The 20,919-nt window shown below is 43.6% G+C and overlaps 1 protein-coding gene across 9 annotated transcripts in view; it reads left to right on the forward strand.

Annotated features, from left to right (window-relative positions):
- KMT2C (lysine methyltransferase 2C) overlaps positions 1 to 20,919 on the forward strand; it is a 448,529-nt gene that overhangs the window by 318,677 nt on the left and 108,933 nt on the right. For 8 of the 9 annotated variants that reach the window (XM_082258361.1, XM_082258363.1, XM_082258364.1 and 5 more), the window contains 6 exons: positions 1,729 to 1,866; positions 4,095 to 4,127; positions 4,234 to 4,377; positions 18,449 to 18,587; positions 18,842 to 19,056; positions 19,523 to 19,596. In XM_082258361.1, the coding sequence (XP_082114487.1) occupies positions 1,729 to 1,866; positions 4,095 to 4,127; positions 4,234 to 4,377; positions 18,449 to 18,587; positions 18,842 to 19,056; positions 19,523 to 19,596 (743 nt within the window). The remainder of the gene's footprint in view (positions 1 to 1,728; positions 1,867 to 4,094; positions 4,128 to 4,233; positions 4,378 to 18,448; positions 18,588 to 18,841; positions 19,057 to 19,522; positions 19,597 to 20,919) is intronic. The other variant, XM_082258369.1, reaches the window with a different exon arrangement.

Genomic DNA, 20,919 nt, shown 5'->3' on the forward strand with positions numbered 1-20,919 from the left:
TGACGTCACAGCAAGCGTAGGGCCGGAAATTGCGTCAAATGACGTCACAGCAAGCGTAGGGCCCGAAATTGCGTCTGAAATGACGTCACAGCAAGCGTAGGGCCGGAAATTGCGTCAAATGGCGTCATAGCAAGCGTAGGGCCGGAAATGTACCAGGGACTGGGGTGGGGAGGGTGTACAGTGTTCACCTTTTTTCTGTTGTGTGTGTGTGTTTTTTTTTTTGAAAGGTGAACTTACACATTTAATGTTCCTTTACCTCCTCTCCATTTGTATTTTATGCCACGAAAGGTGGCGCATCCACAGATGTCTCTTAAAAGGTTAGCTGTTTATCAAGTAACATCCTTTTTGATTTTGGACCTCCATTTTCCTGAACGTTAAGGGTTGGGAGTATTCAATGTGAGCCTCCAGCTGTTTACTGGTTGGTCTTTTCCCTGGATATTTTTTTTGTCTGTCCAAGCTAAGCTTAGTGGTTAGGTATGTTGAGCCTAAATCCTGGTACACACCACCAGTTTTTTTTTTTTCGTTCACCCAGCAGGTTGAACGAAAAAAAAAAAAAAAAATTTGACAGCTCTGGTCAGAGCCGCTGTATTGAAAATCTGACGTTAGTGCAGCAATCTCCCTTGCTGTTCTTTTGTGTTCTGACAGGGAGACGGCCCCCATGCCAGGACTTTCCGGTCAGTGCTCTAATGCCTTGTACACACGCAACGATTATCCGACTTTTGTCCAAGTTGTGTTTTGTTGGTTGGAATGTGCCTATACTGCACACAAATTTTCTCGGCCAACAAAAATCTACTTCAGAAGTGATGTCATGTGCTGGTTTACTTTCCGTGTGTTTTTTCTTCTCTGAACATGCCCAGTCTTGCTCATCAGATTTTTGTCTGCCGAAATCTGTACTGACTGACGGAAAATCGGCCGTTGTGTTGACGGCCAACAAAAATTTTATAGCCTGCACACCAGATTTCTTTCGGCCGAAAAGTCGGAGTCGGTTGTCGGAAGCATCATACTAACAAGCCGAAAATCGGCCGATCGGACGTTGGCCGAAAATTCCCGGCCAATCGACGCGTGTGTACGAGGCTTAAGCCATTGGCTGGGAGCGCTGATCAGGAGCCGGCCAGCTGCTGGTTTTGCAGCATGCTCGTCCAGCAGCAAACTGCCGGCTGCCATATACACGGGCCCAATGTCGCCCAACATTCAGCCCATGTGTACTAGTGGCTTATGTTTTCTTGAGGTTGTTTGAATGGCTCTTTATTATTGGCCATAACATGTCTGTTGATGGATCTCTTGGCGACTATTATTTTCAGTTATAGGAGGTGTCTGGTGGGCACCGGCTGCCACCTTATATCTTTTTGGGACTTGGTCATAAGACCTCCGTGAGGTTTAGCAGATTCTCACCCACTCTGGTGGCCTGCTCCTGCTACCCATATTGTGTTTTTTGTAGTATAAAATAAATGACAATCCCATTAGGGATATTGGTACCCCTGTTTAGTTTTTGAGTTAGGAATGATGATGCGAGTGCAGAGAGCTCGTCACAAGAAATTGAATGGTTTAACAACTCAGGTTTTACTAACATTTTTTTTTTGGGTGGATCTTTCATTGTGTATCTCTTCTTATTGTGGTCAGATATTTCCTTAAAAGGTTTATTTTGTCAGTCAGGGACTGTATTAGGAAGACATCTTTTTATTGTGAATAAAAATAATAATGGTTGCTTGTTTCTGTTTGTCCCTGCAGCTGGACTTGATGTAGGTACAATATCAGATGATTCATCATCGCTGCCTCAAGCCAGTGTTTCCCAGAGCTCTCGGCCATTATGCGAGGATCAACTGGATGGGATTCTCAGCCCAGAACTAGACAAAATGGTTACAGATGGTAAACCTTGCTTATGCTGTTTCTTGTTTTATTAATTGCTCCATTGTTCCAGTGGGGTGGGCTTAAAAGGCCATGTCAGGTTTATTGCAGTCTGTCCCCATTGGGGCAATTTTTTCTCTCTCAATATTTCCTTTGAAGACTGGAAGTGATGAAAATTTTCTCCAATGTGTACACATGCTGCAAAAAAAAAATATGCAATGGGTCAGAACCATTTTCAAGTTAATATTACTGCTTGTGATCAACTGTCCCAGTGACAATTGCTCCCCTCATTGTTTGTACTGCTGTCACAGAGGGACTGGAATTGCGATTTAATCTACCCAACAGGCTCTCATACATTAAAATTTATCATAAGTATTTTATTTTTCTAAATCTACCCTAAACTAAAAAAAGGAATTAAAAAGTCTTGGGCTTTAACTTTTGTCAGAACAGCTGCATTTTATTTTTAAACATGTTATTGAAGCCATGACATGAAGCCAAGGATCACAACCAGAAGTGAATAACTAGATCTAATTCTCATATTTGCCTTTAGTTGGGGAAAACTTGAGTTACCTCCGCTCCTGTCTCTAGACATCCATGCCACACAATGAGCCTTGTAGGGATCTCTATAAACAATCTGAATTGTAATTTTGAAAAGTGTTTACTTGCTCACATCAGTGTATGGGGGCCTTACAACATTTCTGAGGTACAATGGGTATAGAAAAGAATTACCTCCCTTTAAAATAATCACATTTTATTTGCAGCCTGAAATGAAGACACACACTTTTCGTTTTAGTCAGCTGTATTTACCATGCCATAACCAACATGTCCTAAAGAAATAAAAAAAAAAAAAAAAAAAAACAGAATCACCGAGTTGGAAAAACTAATCTATCCCCCCCCCCCCCCCCCCAAAAAACAAAAATGACTTATAAACTAAATCAGGTGTAGCTAATTATCTCTATGGCACTGTGATCACCTCAGCATGAAAAGCGCTTTCTTGGAGCATTTCAGTCCCTGGTACTACAACTGAAGCAAACCACTATGGGTGGCAAGGCACAAGTCAGGAGATTAATACAAAAAAATTTCAAAGGTTTTATCAATGCCTAGAAGCAGAGTGAGGTCTATTATTAACAAGTGGAAGGTATTTGGTGTACAATACAGACCCTCCCTGGACTAGGATGTCGCTCCAAACTGGATGAAAGAGCCAGGAGGAAACTGGTCAGAGAGGCTACCAAGAGGGCCTACAACAATTCTCAAGCAGTTGCAGAAATTTAGGACAGTGTGATCATTGTGTGCATGTGACAACAATATCACAAATTCTCCACAAGCGTGGCTTGTATGGGGGATGGGTTGTAAGAAAATATTCACTAAAGAAAGGCCCCACATACAGTCACGATTGAACTTTGCCAAAACGCACCTTGAAGATTCTGAGGCCATATAGAAAAAGGTGTTATGGTCAGATGAGACTAAAATTTAATTACTTGGCCTCAACACCAAACGATATGTCTGGCGGAAATCCAATACAGTTCACAATGCAAATAACACCATTCCTACAGTAAAGCATAAAGGTGGTAAAATCCTATTATCGGGGTGTTTCTCTGCAGCAAGAACTGGAGCACTTGTCAGGATAGAAGGAAAAAAATGGATGGGGCAAAATACCGTCAAATTCTTGCATGGCCAAGTCAGAGCCCAGACTTAAGCCCCATTCTAAATCTGTGGAATGACTTGAAGACTGAAGTCCACAAACACTCACCATCAAATTTAACTGAACTAGAGCAGTTCTACAAAGAAGAGTAGGCAAATATTGCAAAGTCTAGATGTACAAAGTTATTAGAGGCACATCCCAATAGACTAAGGACTGTAATTAAAGCAAAAGGTGGTCCAACAAAATACTGACACAAGGTAATGATCCTTTTTCCAACTCATTGGTTCTGTTTTTTAATTTTTTGACATGGTGTTATATCTTTCACTTGAATGTTATAGGTTGCAGCTGGATAAAACAAAAACTGTGTCTGTCTTAATTTCAAGCTGCAAAGCAAGAAAATGTGGTTATTTTAAAGGGGAGATTATTTTCTATACCCACTGTATATTAAATTACTCTTCTTGTGTGTAACAGCCAAGTTGATTTTTCTTTTTTCTTTTCTTTTTTTTTTTTTTTGCTCCTGGCATTTCCACTTGTCATTACATTTGCTTGTTTAGACTTTCCCAGTTGTAGTGTTTACCAACTGATTTTTTTCCTTCCCCTCCATTAGGTGCAATTTTGGGAAAACTTTATAAAATTCCAGGTAAATATAACCATCCTAGGTTTACACAATAAAGTCGCTCCAGATACTTTTCACTGGAATACATCTTTTAAATATATGGTTCCTGCTCTTTCTGTTGGGTTTGCAGAACTTGAAGGAAAAGAGGTTGAAGATTTATTTACTGCTGTGCTGAGTCCTGTAGCCACCCATCCGCCATCTTTGCCACAACCGCCACCACCTTCAGCTCATCCTCATCCTCCACATACACAGCTCTTGCCTTTGCAAAACCAGGGTAAGTTTGAGTCCTGGTTCCAGCCTTTTGTTCTACTTTAAAGGCTTGGTAAAGATGTTTCCCAAAATCTAGATTCACATACGTTGCCCACTGTCATATTTTTATTCTTTGGTTGCCTCTGCAACATGTTTTACCAGCAGCTGGGTCTTGAAAAGCATAGAAGTTTATGGTCAATTTTAATATTTTTTACTCCTTTCTAAAAAAACTTTTTTTTTTTTTTACAAATATATGGCACCTCCATAACACTCGCTTGCTAAACCTGTGCAAAGCTGTATACCGGTCAATATGTCCCAATACTGCTAGGGGGGAGGGGTGTTTCCCACTTTTGGGAGTTATTCTGCAGCATGTGTAATCTAACCTTCCTAGCATTTTAGGTCCATTTAAAAAAAAGTTAGGTGCTGTCTTTGCTTGGAGCTTGCCATGTGCAGCCTTTTATTGGTCATTATTTATATGCAATATTTTACATATACCTTGTGCAGCTTGTGTTTCTTAGAGCAGGCACCTCCAAACTGCCGTTATTCGAGCATCTTTTTTACACCATATATTAATAAACAAACCCCTGGGTACAAATAATGACCAAAAGCTTTTTAATCATTCTAGTGGCTTCCTCTTTTTTGCCCTGTACTCCTTAGTGTTGTGCAATAGTTAAATTTTGTAGAATTTGGTGATAAATAGGCTCTGAAGAGGGAAATAGGTGGGCAAGAAGTGCAGTCAGGTAATTGTGTTAGCTATTTTCATTCCTAGTCTTTGGAATTCTAAAATGCGGTAAAGATGATTATTAGAAGCTGGCACCTGCTTTTTGCATTTTGGGAAGTACGAACCACGCACAGGTTTCCTTCAAAAAGAAAACCAAAAATTGTGACCTGTTCTTTAAATATATAAATGTTCAGTCCTAAACATATTATATAAAATTAATAAACCGTGTAGTTTTCCAGAGAAGTTTGCTTGGTGCATACACTTTTAAAACTGCTTGTGTATCAGTTTTCTAGTGAACTTGTAAACTTGTATACGGTTTTCTCTTTTTTTAGTACCTAAACCAGCGATGGTGAACCTGAGCACCCCAGATGTTTTCGAACTATATTTCCCATGATGCTCAACCACACCGCAGAGTGCATGAGCATCATGAGAAATGTAGTTCGAAAATATCTGGGGTGCCAAGGTTCACCATCACTGGCCTAAACTGTGAAAGCTAAAGGCAGATTAAAATCCCCCCAAGCAGTTTGAGGCCCTATGGACGTTAGGTTTAAAAATTACACAAAGTAGAAGAGTCCAATTTCCTTACAGTGCTTGCATTCGCAATTTCAATCTCATTTCTGATAGACATGGAATTGTGGGAAAGGCATATAGATACATTCAGTTTTTATGTGATAATTCTAGTGTTATTTGAAAGCAGTAACAATATGAAATTATTTTCAGAGAGGCATCCAAAAGATTTTTTTGTATGTCGGTGTCTTTTCTTAGTAGTTATACTACTGCTATGCAGAAGAGATTATGCCGCAACCCAACATGAAAACACGAGAATACCGATGCATTTTGAGCCTTAGGCCTCGTTCACTCAGGAGTACTAAGGCATACACCTGTGGAGGACTGTGTTTACCCGCACAGGTGTTCCCTCCATTCCTGTGCAAACAGTCCCATTTATGTCAGTTGCGGCACAGCCGCTGCAGAGAAACAGTTGCTGTTCCCAATCTGAAATCTGTGGATGCAGGGCCCTAAACGCGCACTCACACCCATGTTTGATTTAAAATAGATACAGCTTCTGTTTTCATGCTGCCGTTGCATCCTACATGAATCCTACATGATGGGACTGCCTTCACAGTGATGCACAGAACACCTAATCAAACCTAACCAAATCAGGGGATACTCTTGCACTACAGAATTGGTAATAGGTCTGAAGACTATTGTACAGTCGCATAGTGTATGTCAGCTTAAGCTGCATCAACCTGCTGGAAAAGAAAGCCTGTGAAATAGAACTGTGCAAATGAAGGCTATAGGTTGTAGAAAAAGAAATAGCCGCACATCCAGGGATTCCAATAGGTTTCAAATACCTTTATTTCCAAAAAGTTGCAAGTGATGACACCAAAGACACCAGCACGAAGACACCAGCATAATGATTAAGCACAAGATGTATGTGTGAAACGCGTCTACGAGACTTCATGCTGGTGTCTTTGGTGTCATCACTTGCAACTTTTTGGAAATAAAGGTATTTGAAACCTATTGGAATCCCTGGATGTGCGGCTATTTCTTTTCCTACAAGTGTTCCCACGGAGGCGGGACGGGGCCAGCACCTTATTGGATATCCTATCTCCTGGCAATCACCACACACTATACACCTGGAGCAGTGTCTTTCCTTTCTTCAGTATCAAGGCTATAGGTTGGTTGTGTCCCAACCATATGCTGTTAAATTTATGGTATCAATAAATATATATAGCATGAAAAAAACCAGCACAAAAATCTATCATATTTTCTATTTACTGCACAGAATGTCTCTCTGAATATTGACTGTTGTAAAGATTTGCAAGACTGGCATATGACATGCATTATTTTCTTTCTCATTCATTGAGGGGCACCCGAATTCATAGAATGTTAAGTGATATAGCCATCTATGTGAGGAATACAGTGGCAAACACAAAAAATTGGGGGCCAGCCTTGGATAACCCCTCCTACTCCTAGCCTCAATTTGGGGCTAGTGTTCTAGGAGGTAGAAAGCTGTTTTATTAATCTCACAGTCACAATTCCTACACCACTTGAGCTACTGCAGACTATTCCTCCAGCCCAGGTTCATAAAGAGGTACGGACTTTTGTTTAAATGAATGGATAACATGCCAGTGTACTAAAAGGGGGGAGACGTCACTACAATTGGGCTCCATTTGAGATCTACATGTCTCTCTACTGCAGTGGAAGGTGGGACTTGTAGTATTTTCATTTGCAAGACATGTGAATGAATGCAAATGTGCTGGCGCTCCAGGGAGAAGAAACCCAAGATTCAATGAGGGGTAGCCTGGGGGTGGGAAGCAGGAAACTATTTTGGCAGGTAGGGAAAGCAATATTTTTACTGATTAGAGGTTGAAATCTCTCCTTCGGTCCCACTTCTGCTCTGGCAGATTCTACCCTCAGTCCTAGGTTGGCAGTGACATTTTGCCAGTCTGTGGCTAAGTGGATTAGACCCCCCTCATACGAAAACTTTCCAAAGCTGGGGTGGACACCTCTTTAATTAGGCAATCTGACTAAAGTGCTCAGATGTTGATATCCCTTTAAAGAGCGTCTGATTTGCCTATCCTTTTAGGGTCGACGTTTCTCTGGATCAACTCTGGATACAACATTTTTAATCCTTTTGTAGATTGCTTCAACACAGGGAGGGCTTGGCTGAGCCTCACCTATTTCATTCGTCCACTTTTATGGTAGGTACCCCTAGGCCCTACTGACTTTCATACTGCTCTCAGGACTAAAAGTCTTGCCATCAGCAGATCCCCTTGAGTTGTTTCCATTGGGACACGACTGAGAAACTACTGTGTCTTTACTACTGGGAATGGTTGGGTTCTTGCATCAGGAAAAGTAGTCAGGTCTCTGCACTGGCCCGTACTTTGAGTACTGTCCTCATGCACATTGATTCCCATAGGGAAATTCACCGGTAACACCATGACTTTCTGGATGGTCAATAGGCAGAAAACATAAGTCTCCTGCAGCAGGAACTCTCAGAAAGGCATGGGGAGACCTAACCAACTAGGGTTAGGTCCTCTTTGTTTGACGGATTCAGAGCCTATGGGGGAAGGACCTCTTCCCTTGTTTTAATTTTTAATCAGGTTGCACAAATATGTCTCCTGTTCCTTGCTCTTTAAATACTGGTGCTCTTTGAAGTTTAGGAGCATTCCTAGATGTGGCTAGTTAGCTAGATCAGGCAGAATTTCTCTTCAGCAGGGTTCCTCTGTGGTTGCTCTAGGGGTATTGCTCCCATTCCAGAGATATTTTGAACTGTCTGCTAGGTACCAGATTATACTTGGATATCCCTTCCCTTGCCTACCCTTCTGGAGGTACATCCTCACAGCCTACTTCCTCAGTTTTTTTGATTCAGTGGGACAAGTTCCTGAGCCTTTTGTAATCTAAGGACATACCTAAGCAATCCATTCAATTTCAGATGGGCCCTTTTTTCTCTTCATGGGTATTTATCATTCTCCTGGTTTTGGTGGGCTCTGGTTGATCAACTGCTAGCTCGATTCAGGTTGTGGGTTTCCTACTGAATGGAGTAATCCCCCTCTGACAGTTCTTCCTGGCTTTGAGTATTAAGCTATTTCTGTGGATCTCTTCCAGACTGGTGTTCCGCCTCTACAGGTTTTGGATTAAAGCGTCGGTTTTTCAGATGGCCCTTGGGCTGCTGGCTTTTCCAAATCCTGTTTTGTTGGGCTTGTGGGAGGTTGTTTTCCCACTCCTCGATTGCAATGCTTTTGGATGTCCCAACAGTCTTCTTGTATCCCTCAAAGAGAAAGATAGATTTTTTTTTTTTACTTACTATAAAATCCTTTCTTTGAGGATTGTTGAGGGACACGGGTCACACACACCTCTGTTTATGTTCATGCAGTTGGTACTGCTTTGATACAAAGTAGAGGCAAAGTAGGAGGCAGTATCCACTCCTCCTGTAGCTGTTATTTCAACTGTCTACAAATTCCTGTGTCCCTCAACGAATTCTGACATAGGCGTGCGCACAGGGTGTGCCTGGGCACACCCTAATCACCTAGGGCACATTAGCATTATTGCTCTGTTTGCCAGTGAGGAGATGGGAAAGATCTCCCTCGGACCTGCTCTGCCATAAGAGAAGTGCCACACACTTCTATTTCACTTTGCCAGCAGGAAGAGTAATGTATCGGGGCCATGTACATGTAGGCAAACACATGCATGTGTATTTAAACTTTGGGGTGCACACCCTAATGCAATAGGCTGCGCACACCTATGAATTCTGATAAATAGATTCTATGTTAAGCGCAAAAGTCCAATTTTTTACATGTTGCAGAAAATACAGTGGGTGGAAAATAGCTGCTTTTGGTAACCAGAATTGTGCTGTCCCTGAATAAGAAAGGAAAGAACGAAAAACTTTTTTTTTTCTCTTGATTTTATAAATCCGCATTCATTGTGCAGTCATCAGCCACCCAATCACTTTCCATAAAAACCAATTCCACCTAAAAATTAAGTTTTCCATTTTACATAGCAGTTGTCAGGTTGAAAAGTGCTGACTTCTTATATTTCTCAGAGGTTGCTAATGAGATCTGTCCATTGAATTTCCCAGTACTAGTACTTTACAACTGTTGCAGTCATTACAAATTTACCTTTCCAAAAGTGGCTTGTCCATAAATAACTTATCCAGTAGCACTTCTTGTATTGAATTTGACGATTTGGAGTTTTCACAAATAATCGTATATCCTATATCTGAGAGAATGTCTGTTGCCTTTGCAAAATAAAATAAATGGTTTAGAAAACATTTAAACACAATGAACCAGTATTGGTCTTTATGCACACTGGACTTTTTTTCAGTTGCTCCTAGGGGCGTCTGGGGTATTTTTTTTTTTTTTTCTGCTTCTAAACACCCCTGCATGTAGTCCATGCACACATAGTCGTCTAGAGGAGTTTAGGGGAAGAAAAATGCTTGACTCGTCTAAATACGCCTTAATGCTTGGCGCCTTTAACACTTGAGCATTAATTCATTTCTTTGGGCAGAATAAATTATTAGTCCGGCCAATAAAATGAATTAATGACTAAATGCTTGATGCACCTAAATGCATTAAACATGTTTACAAGCATCCAGCGGGTTTTTCTGCCAAGATTCTGCTGCCAGGAGGAAAGGCATCTAGTAGAAATAAAGAAACATCAAATGTGCATTAGGCTTTAGAAATACATTTGTATATTGGGGTCACTTAAAGGAGAAGTACAGCCAAAGCTTGTTTGGCTGTACTTCTCCTATGGATCACAGAAGTGCAGTTCGTTTTGCACTTCTGTGACCCGTTTTCAGCAGAGAGCAGGCTAAAGTCCAGTCCGTGTCATCATGACCACGGAGTCAGGACCTGCCTGGATCGACGCCCAGCTAAGCCTCTCGGAGGACCGCTGAGAGCCTGAGTCGGCGGATCCCGACCCTTCCACAGCCCAGGGCTCCAGTGAGCGAGGAGGGGACAGAGCAACAGCTCTCTGCTCATGGAGCTGTGAGAACAGAGTGATCGGTGGTGTTCGATCGCTTGGTTCTCAGTGTAGAGGCGACGGGGACAGATGCAACATCGGATCAATGCTGCATCCACCTAAGTAAGTATGAATTAAAAAAAAAAAAAAAAAAAAAGCTATACATCTCTTAAAATAGAACTAAAACTACTCACTATTATATTATCCAAGAAATATAAGAACTCACACACTGAAACCTGTAACCTCCCATGAGCAACTCTTCTTTATAGATGTAATATTTTAGAGATTATATTTTTCTGATTTGTGTATTTGAAGTAAAAGTTGACATCATATGTAATCTGCCATACCTGAAAGTACTAGTTTTGTGGCTGACATTCTAATCCTCAAGCTTCAGTACTTTGAATCACTGACCTAACACAAGTATGCAGGTCAGTAGTTCTGGCTTTATGTACTGCCTGCTTTCTGGGTCAGTAAAATAGAAATTGTAAATGCTGTAAGTTCAACATGATGACCCAACAACTAGTTACCCAATTGAGTTCACCAATAGCAGTCCCTGTATTTTTGGACCGATCAACTCATTTGGCCTGTTTTGATTGTAGTTATATAGTTTATTTAAGCAAAAGCTGATCAGCAAATAAAGTAGAATTCTTGGGGATGATGACCAGTCCTGTTTCTTTTTTCATCATCTAGAAATCAAACTAGGTTTCTCTATCGCTCATTGACAGACGTAGTCTTCTTGATTCTCAAGAGCTGGGTTATGTTGTCTCCGCAGGAGTAGGACTAGGCAGAAAGACAAAACGTTCTGGCTCCACCTTAGGGGCAGTCCCTGAGGGTATATCCTCCCTCTCTCTGCTACAGGGAATCAGTTTTTTTCTGTCTAGTCAGGAGTAAGGACCTAAGTTCCTTGCTGGGATCTTTTGGTCCTGGCAAGACTTTTTTCTTTAAGAAAAAGACATTTTTTAGGTAGTTTTTCTCCAGTGTTTTTCCTGTGAGATCTTCAAGCAAAAATGCCGGACTGGGCGACACTTGTGGTCACCCCAGCCGGCCTACGAGCGCGCGCAGACCATGGCATTGCGCTTGGTCGGCCGCGACACATTCAAGTAAGGGCCGGGCGACGGGCTGGATGTTGAGATCCAGTGGTCACCCCGGTTTCTGCCTACGAGCGCGTGCAGACCAGAGCTCCGCGCTGGGTCGGCCGCGACGGAGTCCCAGTGGAGGGACTGACCTTGCGAGTTAAAAGTCTCGCTTGGACGCCAGGAACCAGAGAGTCGAGGCGTCCGGAGTGGTCCACAAACCCCCACCCCGGTGGAGAGGGTATTGTGAAGAGAGGGTGCCTGTCGGTTCGGTATGGTGAGTAAACGTTCCCTTTTTTTCTTTCCTCGTTATGAGGCAGTATGAATTATGGGCCCCTCCATATATGGTCAGTATATATCTGATACTTACAAGTCCCCCTTGTAATACAGCTTGTGTTGTGGGAAGTGGACTTGGTTTGAGAGCTAACACTCTACCCAGCAGACTGTAACATTACAGCAGACATAGGAGGTATAATCCTACCTTATTTGTAGTGTATCTCCTGTAAATCCATATATCGCCTCTTAGCAGAGATGCAGGTGGATGTGCTGGGAAAACGATTTCGGCGGTCCGCCGCCATTTTGCCGTAGACCAAGTGCATGTATGTCCTCAGGTCACGCCGGCCGCCATGTTTTTGGAGTCTTATGTCTCTTCTATGGGGGCGGCCATGTTTCGTGAGCCCAGCTACCTCGTGGAGAGCTGGGAACGCCGGAAGGCGTACACAGGGGGCGGAGCCACGTCCTTCTACCCGGGAAAAAGCAACAGCTCCTTCCAGTCTGTAAAAGACAGACGCTGACTGCAGTTGGTTGGAAACTTCACTGCATCGGTTGGTGAGCCTTGGGGGTCCCTCTCTCTCTCTGTGGGATCGAGAAGCAGGTACTCTGAGGGGCGCTATTGCGCTAGGGGGAGACACACAAAAAAAAAAAAAAAAAAAAAAAGTTTTTTTGTTTTGCTGGCAAAGGTGTCCTGAATTAACATGGACCCTGCCACTCATGTATCTCCTCCGGATCCCCTCGAGGGGTCTGCAGGATCCTCCAGCACCCCACTGACAATTGAATCATTGTCAGCTATTATGGAAACTTTTGTGTCCCGGGTGGAAGTGGCTTGTCAGGGACAGGGCGCAAGAAAGCGACCCCCGCCTAACCCCTTATTATCTGAAACCTCGGATTCAGACTCTGAGCCTATTTCTGCAGTTGCAGGTACTTCATCTGGGATTGGTGTCTCGGGTCCTGTCTCTTCAGACAGCGAGGAGGATGTTTCGGCATCCGCCATAGCCCGAGAGGAAGCGTTGGTAAACGCACTCATTGTATCTGTTCAAGAAACCTTAAGGTTACAGGGTATTCCATCGGAAATAGCTGAAACTGAAATCCCTTTTGGGACTAAAAAACGCATCAAAGTGGCGAAGGTTTTTCCATTGCCCAAATGTTTTGGCAATCCAATCGAAGAAGAATGGCGTCTGCCAAAACGCACTTTTACTATTTCTAAACGCATTGACAGGCGTTATCCGTTTGAGGAAACCCTCATTAAGAAATGGACAGAACCACCTGTGGTGGATTCACCAATTGCTAGATTGAATAAAGCCACGGTTATTCCCCTAGAAGACGCTCCGTCTTTTAAAGATCCAGTGGATCGCAAGATAGAAGCTATGTCTCGCACCATGTTTTCCTTGATTGGATCAGCTTTCAGACCTATAATAGCTATTGGTCTGGTTTCGCAGGCTGTAACTGTATGGACCAAGTGGTTACGCCGGGACTTAGAAGAGGTCCCTCAGGCGGTATCAGATTTGTTGGAACAAATGATACAGGGGTTACAGTTTGTGTGTGATGCGGCGTTAGACGCCACTCCATTATTGGCGCGAGCATCAGTCTCAGCAGTGGTTCTCAGGCGTACACTGTGGCTAAAAGGTTGGTTAGCCGACCAAGGTTCCAAAAAAGCATTGGCTAATATCCCCTTTTTAGGAGAGCGTCTATTTGGAGCCAACTTAGATGAGATCATTAAGGATCTCACGGGTGGAAAGAGCACCTTTTTACCGCAAAATTTTAAAGGTAAAGGAACTCGTCAAAGACGAGGGCCTTCTTTTTCTGCTCACAAGAGGTTTTTTCGTCCCGCGGGTGAAAAAACTAAGTCCTCCAAAGCTCCTGCAGGAGGCGTCAGGGGTCGTTGGTCGGGCAAGCAAAAGCCCGCCCCCTCCAGACCTGAAGATAAACCGTCCAAAGCCTGAAGGTGCGCCCCCACCCATAACTGGGGTGGGGGGACGTCTTCGCCGGTTCCCGGATCCATGGCTTTCCAGAATCCCGGACAAATGGGTTTGCGAAGTCATAAGGTCAGGGTACAAGATCGAGTTTCGATCTCTCCCACCGGCGCGATTCTTCCCTTCCAATAACCGACTATCCCCGGATCGTTTAGAAGATCTGCGGAGAGCAGTCACAGATTTACTACAACAAGGAGTGGTAGTCCACGTTCCTTGGACAGAACGGTTTCAAGGGTTTTATTCAAACCTATTTACAATACCCAGGAAAGAGGGCAAAGTGCGTCCAATTCTGGACTTAAGAGCACTCAATTCTTTTGTCAACATAAGAAGATTCAGAATGGAGTCCATTCGCACAGTAGCAGCCTTCCTGCATCCAGGGGATGTCCTAGCGTCCATAGACATCAAGGACGCATATCTTAACATTCCCATTTTCGCAGGACATCAGCGGTTTCTACGCTTTTCCGTAGAAGAGAACCACTATCAGTTTGTGGCGTTACCTTTCGGTCTCGCCACGGCTCCGCGGGTCTTCACGAAGGTGTTGGCCCCAATGTTGGCACTTCTGCGCCAAAGAGGCATATCGATCCTTGGTTACCTAGACGATCTTCTGCTTCATGCAGAGTCTCCTCAGACCTTGCTACAAAACATAGAAATTACTATGATTTCTTTACAGGAATTCGGGTGGCTGGTGAACCAGCAAAAGTCATTTCTGGTTCCCACCCAGAGGCTCGAATATCTGGGTCTAATTCTAGACACAGTCAGGACAAGAGTTTTTCTTCCGGTAGGGAAACTCCGAAAGATTCAATCAGCAGTCCAGTTGTTACTATCCAACAGCTGGTCTTCTCTTCGAACTTGCATGAGGGTTCTGGGGTTGATGGTGGCTTCCTTCGAAGCAGTCCCATTTGCCCAGTCCCATACCCGAATTCTTCAGCAAGAGATTCTTCTCAGATGGAATCGGAATCCGGAATCCCTGGACAATCAGATCCGATTGAGCAAACAGACCAGAGAGTCTCTGGTCTGGTGGCTTCGGTCTCCGATGCTCAGCCAGGGAAAGTCATTTCTGCCAATATATTGGACGATAGTGACCACGGATGCCAGTCTATCCGGATGGGGAGGTATTCTCGGTCAGTTATCTGTCCAGGGACTTTGGTCCCCGGAAGAATCCAGGTTACCGATAAATGTATTGGAACTGAGAGCGATCAGACTTTGTCTGATTCACTGGACCGGGCAGCTCCAGGGCAGCCCGGTTCGGATCTAGTCGGACAATGCCACGGCCGTGGCTTATGTCAATCACCAGGGGGGCACCAAGAGTGTCCGAGCGGCCAAAGAAGTGGCTTGCATTCTTCGCTGGGCGGAACGATTTGTTCCAGCAATCTCTGCGGTGTTCATTCCGGGGGTGGAGAATTGGCAGGCAGATTATCTCAGCCGTCAGACTCTGGATCAGGGGGAATGGTCCCTCCATCCAGAAGTTTTCCACCAGTTGTGCCTACGGTGGGGCACCCCGGATGTGGATCTGTTGGCATCACGATTCAACAGGAAAGTTCAGAGATTCGTGGCCCGCTCCCGCGATCCTCTAGCAGAAACCGCAGACGCACTGATCGCCCCGTGGGGGCAATACCAGCTAATGTATGCCTTCCCTCCTCTCGCGTTACTGCCAAGACTTCTTCGCAGGATAGAGGAGGAAGGAATTCCAGTAATTCTGGTAGCTCCGGACTGGCCTCGTCGAGCTTGGTACGCCGACGTGGTCAGACTGGTGGCGGACGTCCCGTGGAGACTTCCTCTCAGGGAGGACCTACTGTCTCAGGGACCGATCTTCCATCCTGCTTTACGATCGCTGGCTTTAACGGCCTGGCTATTGAGACCCAGGTGCTGAAGGACAAGGGATTGTCAGCTTCAGTTATTCCTACTCTAGTTGAAGCAAGGAAAGCGACTTCCAGAAAGATTTATCATCGCACATGGAAGTCCTACATTGCATGGTGTGAACCTTTGGGGTTCCGTCCTCGGTCTTATTCGATTAGTCGAATATTAGCTTTTCTGCAACAAGGGGTTGAGCAGAAACTGGCCTTGAGTACTATCAAGGGTCAGGTCTCAGCATTAGCTATCTTCTTTCAGAAGCCTTTGGCTACTCATTCCTTGGTGCGGAATTTCATCCAGGGGGTGCGACATCTGGCTCCGCCAGTGCACGCGCCGTTACCCCCCTGGGATCTGAATTTAGTGTTGTCGGTTCTTCAGAAACCTCCCTTTGAAGATATTAGGGAGATTCCTCTACCTACGTTGTCCCAGAAGGTGGCCTTCTTGGTGGCTATTACTTCTGCACGCAGGGTGTCAGAACTGGCCGCATTATCTTGTCGTTCACCATATCTGGTGGTTCATAGAGATAAGGTGGTTCTTCGTCCGAATCCATCCTTCCTACCAAAAGTGGTTTCAGAATTTCATCTGAATGAAGAAATTGTGTTACCTTCCCTGTGTCCTAAGCCCAGTCATCCGCGAGAGTTTGCTTTACACTCCTTGGATGTGGTCCGGGCGATCAGGGTATACTTGAAAACGACAGACTCGTTTCGCAAGACGGATTCACTTTTTGTGATCCCAGATGGACCCAAAAAGGGGTTGCCTGCATCTGCCGCGACCATTTCCAGATGGATCAGACAGACGGTAGTACAGGCTTATTCTATTAAGGGTCGGGAGCCCCCGTTCCCTGTTAAGGCGCACTCCACTCGGGCACTTAGTGCGTCATGGGCCTTTCGCCATCAGGCGTCAGTGGTCCAGGTGTGCAAGGCGGCTACCTGGTCGTCGGTGCATACCTTTACAAAACATTATAAAGTTGATGTAATGGCATCGTCTGATGCCTCGTTTGGCCGCAAGGTTTTGCAGGCCGCAATTTGAGACCAGTGGTCTACCTCGAGGGTTTTTTTCCGTTGGAAATTTTTTCTTTAGTCTCATTCTTGTTTATAATGAGCCTTTAAAACTTCTAGTTTGGCACCGGTTGGGCCTTCTAGATTGGATTTGATTTTGTCAATCCCACCCCTCATTTGTGGCACTGCTTCTGGATGTCCCAGCTCTTGAGAATCAAGAAGACTACGTCTGTCAATGAGCGATAGAGAAAAATGGATTTTTGTAAGATCTTACCGTAAAATCCTTTTCTCTTAAGCTCATTGACAGACGTAGTACCCGCCCCTCTATCATTGAGTTGGGTTGGGTTAAATTCTCTGTTACTGCTTTAGAACAGAACTGATTCCCTGTAGCAGAGAGAGGGAGGATATACCCTCAGGGACTGCCCCTAAGGTGGAGCCAGAACGTTTTGTCTTTCTGCCTAGTCCTACTCCTGCGGAGACAACATAACCCAGCTCTTGAGAATCAAGAAGACTACGTCTGTCAATGAGCTTAAGAGAAAAGGATTTTACGGTAAGATCTTACAAAAATCCATTTATCATTTTACTCCATATGGGTAGCAGCTTCACTTAAGTTCCCCCATATGTCTTCTACATATTTAGGGAGCACACAGGAAGGGAATGTCTAATAAATACAGAGGAAGAAGCTAAGCAAATCAAAGAAGAGCATTTAAAATCACGGGCAGTCTGATTTTAGTTCTGGTAATATCTTATAAGGCTGATGCCCATGTAGGCAAATTCTTATTGTTATACATATTATTTTCTTATAAATGGCTTTGAATCTGAGCTTTCAGAAGATTAGACAAATGTGTTCCTTAAGCCTGGTACACACAGGTAGTATTTTTTTTTCAGTCAACCCAGCGGGCTGGCGGAAAAAAAGACTGTGGAGTTTGCGAGGAGCTTACTATACTATACTATGTGATGTTCGTACAGCGAACTCCCCATGGAGCTATTGTGTTCTGGCAGGGGGGACTGTACCCCGTGCCAGAACACACCAGTCAGCACTCGCAGCCAGTGTCGGACGGCTGATCGGCTGCTGGTTTTCCAGCATGCCTGTTTAATAGAAGCCAGACAGGCTGTTGTACACCCTGGCCAAATGTCAGCCAGTTTCTGCTGAACTGGCCAATATTCAGCCAGTTTACCAGCCTGTAGGTTGTGCACCACCAAGCTTACTGCAGCTCTTTTAGCACAGTGGATCAGAAGAGGTTTTGTACAATACAAAATCATGACCAGAGTCTGACATTCTGTTTGCTATGTGTTTCATAGTACTCAGTTTAAGCCTAAAGTAAACCAATAGTCATATCCTATTAAGTAAAGTAACACCTTAAGTAGGCATCATTCAAATTTCTGTGGCCTGACCAAATGACTGTTCACACAGTTACCAGTTGTTGGGTTGGATGTGTATGTGCGCCTCATTGTTCTGAAGGTTCAGAATTTCCAAAGATACAGCAGTGACTGAAGGGAAAGGTGCTATTGCTGTACACCACAGACATTTTATCATGACTGTGTTTGCATCATATCCTCTAATTACAAGTTTCCTATCCTCTAATTACAAGTTTACTTTCTGTTGAGTTCCTAACCTTGGCCCAGTGCAATAGTTTTTGCCTATCAGATATGCTAAAATTAATATGCATATTTAATATATTCATGTTGAAGTTCTACTTGTTTAGCAGAAAGATACAGTGTATTGTTTTAACTTTTTAAGGTGATGGTCTTTTTCCAAGAATGCCCATTGTGAATGGCTTGTTGCCACCCAATCCTCACTTACCACACAATCCTCTTGGCCCTGGACGTGGACTCGGCCCTTTTCCTCCCTTAACACAACCATCATTTCCAGACAACAGGTACTCTGTTTACAAAACCTAATTTCTTTGTCATCATTCAGGAAAGAAGCAGTGAAGCATAGAATACTTTATTTCTTCTCTCCCTTCTGTTAAAATTGATCTTCATTTATGCAGTGTTGCCAGTATTGTTTTTATGTATGAATGTTTATTTTAATGTCATATGTACAGCTCCTGTTGGTCCTTATTCTGTGCAATAATTTGGAAAATGTTGGCACCATATAATATAATACTAATAACCGTTTATATGTAAACAGGGATAAGAACCCGGTATACCATGGCATAATAAATGACCCTACAAATGTGTGGCCAGCACCAGCGCCGGTTATGGAGCCAGAGGGAGACACCATGTCCAGTGCCCAAAGAAGCACACAGAAATGGGAGAAGGAAGAAGCTCTTGGAGAGATGGCAACTGTGGCCCCTGTTTTATATACCAATGTTAATTTCCCACATCTAAAGGAGGAGTTTCCTGGTAAGACACCTTGAAATCAGCATTAGGGAAGACCATGGGTTGTAGGAAAGGAATTTGCATGATTCCCCCATCAACACAGGTAGTGCTGACAGGGAAATTCCTCCTGCAGACACATTGTATTTTCCCGGAGGGAGAAGACAGTGATCATTGCTAGCGGCTGTAGCAGCCGCTAATCACAAGTAAAATCCAGCAGGCTGGTTGTATCCAAGTTGATTGATCGATCAACTTGGTAATATCAGCATGCCCATTCACTGTTCTTGGACGCTTCCTGCTTAACCAGATGGGATTTGAACTGTCTATGGCCGGCCTTAGTTTCTCAATCAAAAGGGCCTGAAGGAAATTTTCCTGTGTTTTCTATGGACAGCTGGAACAATCTTGCTATAGATACTTTGGTCACAAGGTTGCCTTTTTTTCTTAGTCAGTCATTGCCCACAATTAGTTATGACTAATTTTCCTCTTTGTTTAGATTGGTCTACACGAGTGAAGCAAATTGCAAAACTCTGGAGGAAAGCCAGCTCACAAGAAAGAGCCCCATATGTGGTAAGTGGGTCTCAAATCTCATATGTCAATAATTGGAGTTGGCAGAGAAGAAGAAAGTAACAATCACAGTGGAAGTGTCTACTAATCATGCAGCATCTATACAAAATGGTAAAAATGGATTTGCAACATATGCTACATGGATCCTCTGTACATATTTTATGCAAAGTAAAGGTTAACCTAAGGCCCCTTTCACACAGGCGGACCGTTCAGATCCGCCTGTCAGTTTTTTTTTCGGATCTGAACGGTCCCCCCATGCATCCCTATGGCGCATCGGATGTCAGCGGAGACATGTCCGCTGACATCCGATCCGTCAAATCTGGACGGATGGAAACCCTATTTTCCAATCGTCGATGGGATCGGATGAGGATGGACCGACGGTCCGTTCCCATCTGATTCCCCCATAGAGATGCATGGGGCTCTGACAGCTGTGTCTCCGTACACAGTGAGGAGAACAGCTGTCATTCTCCTGCTCAGCGGGGGATCGGCAGATCGATCCCCCGCTGAGATAAACGGAGTCCGTCCTATGGACATACTGTGTGAAAGAGCCCTTAAAGTGGAAGTAAACTCCCTTGTATGATTTTTACCTATAGGTAAGCCTATAATAAGGCTTACCTATAGGTACAGTAAATATTTCCTAAATGTATACTGTTTAGGAGATATTTAATTAAGATGCAGCTGGCGATGTCAATGACGCATGCGCTCTGAAGGAATGTGTGCACATTTTTTCCATTTTGGAATGAGGGTGTTAAATAAGTAGTCAATAAAGTATAATCAGTGTAAGCATCCGTTAGTGTTAAATGGTTTGTCTCATCTCTGTAACTAATGCATTCCAGTGGAGAGGTTGTTCTTTTGAAAAACAAAAAAAAAAAAAAATACTGGCTTGTTCAACAGGTGAAAATAGGAGAAAGTAAGTCTAAAATAAGAGAACAAATGCTGCCATCACATCTGTGAGATGGTAAGCGGCAATATAATGTTTGCTTTTGGGTTTAATACTGCTTTAAGCTTAATGTTAATTTTAAAGATCAGGTGTCATCGTAACATTAAAGGTTAAAGCTGAATTCCTAACAAAATGACTAAGTACACAGTTAAAAATCTTATGGGTACTATTTTACAATGAAGTATATACCTATACTCTTCATTGAAAGAGAAGCATCATACTCAACAAAGTCATCTCTTTGCACTCTGGAACTGTTAGCATGTTAATTTTCAGCATAGGCACCAGTATTGGGAACCAATCAGGCTCTGCTTTATACTGATGTTCTGAAAGGAGCAAAAGGAGTGATTTACATAGAAGACTGCTTCTTAATCCAGTCACAAGATGAG

Source organism: Pelophylax lessonae (assembly GCF_965119305.1).
Source record: "Pelophylax lessonae genome assembly, chromosome: 5".
Lineage (NCBI taxonomy): Eukaryota > Metazoa > Chordata > Amphibia > Anura > Ranidae > Pelophylax > Pelophylax lessonae.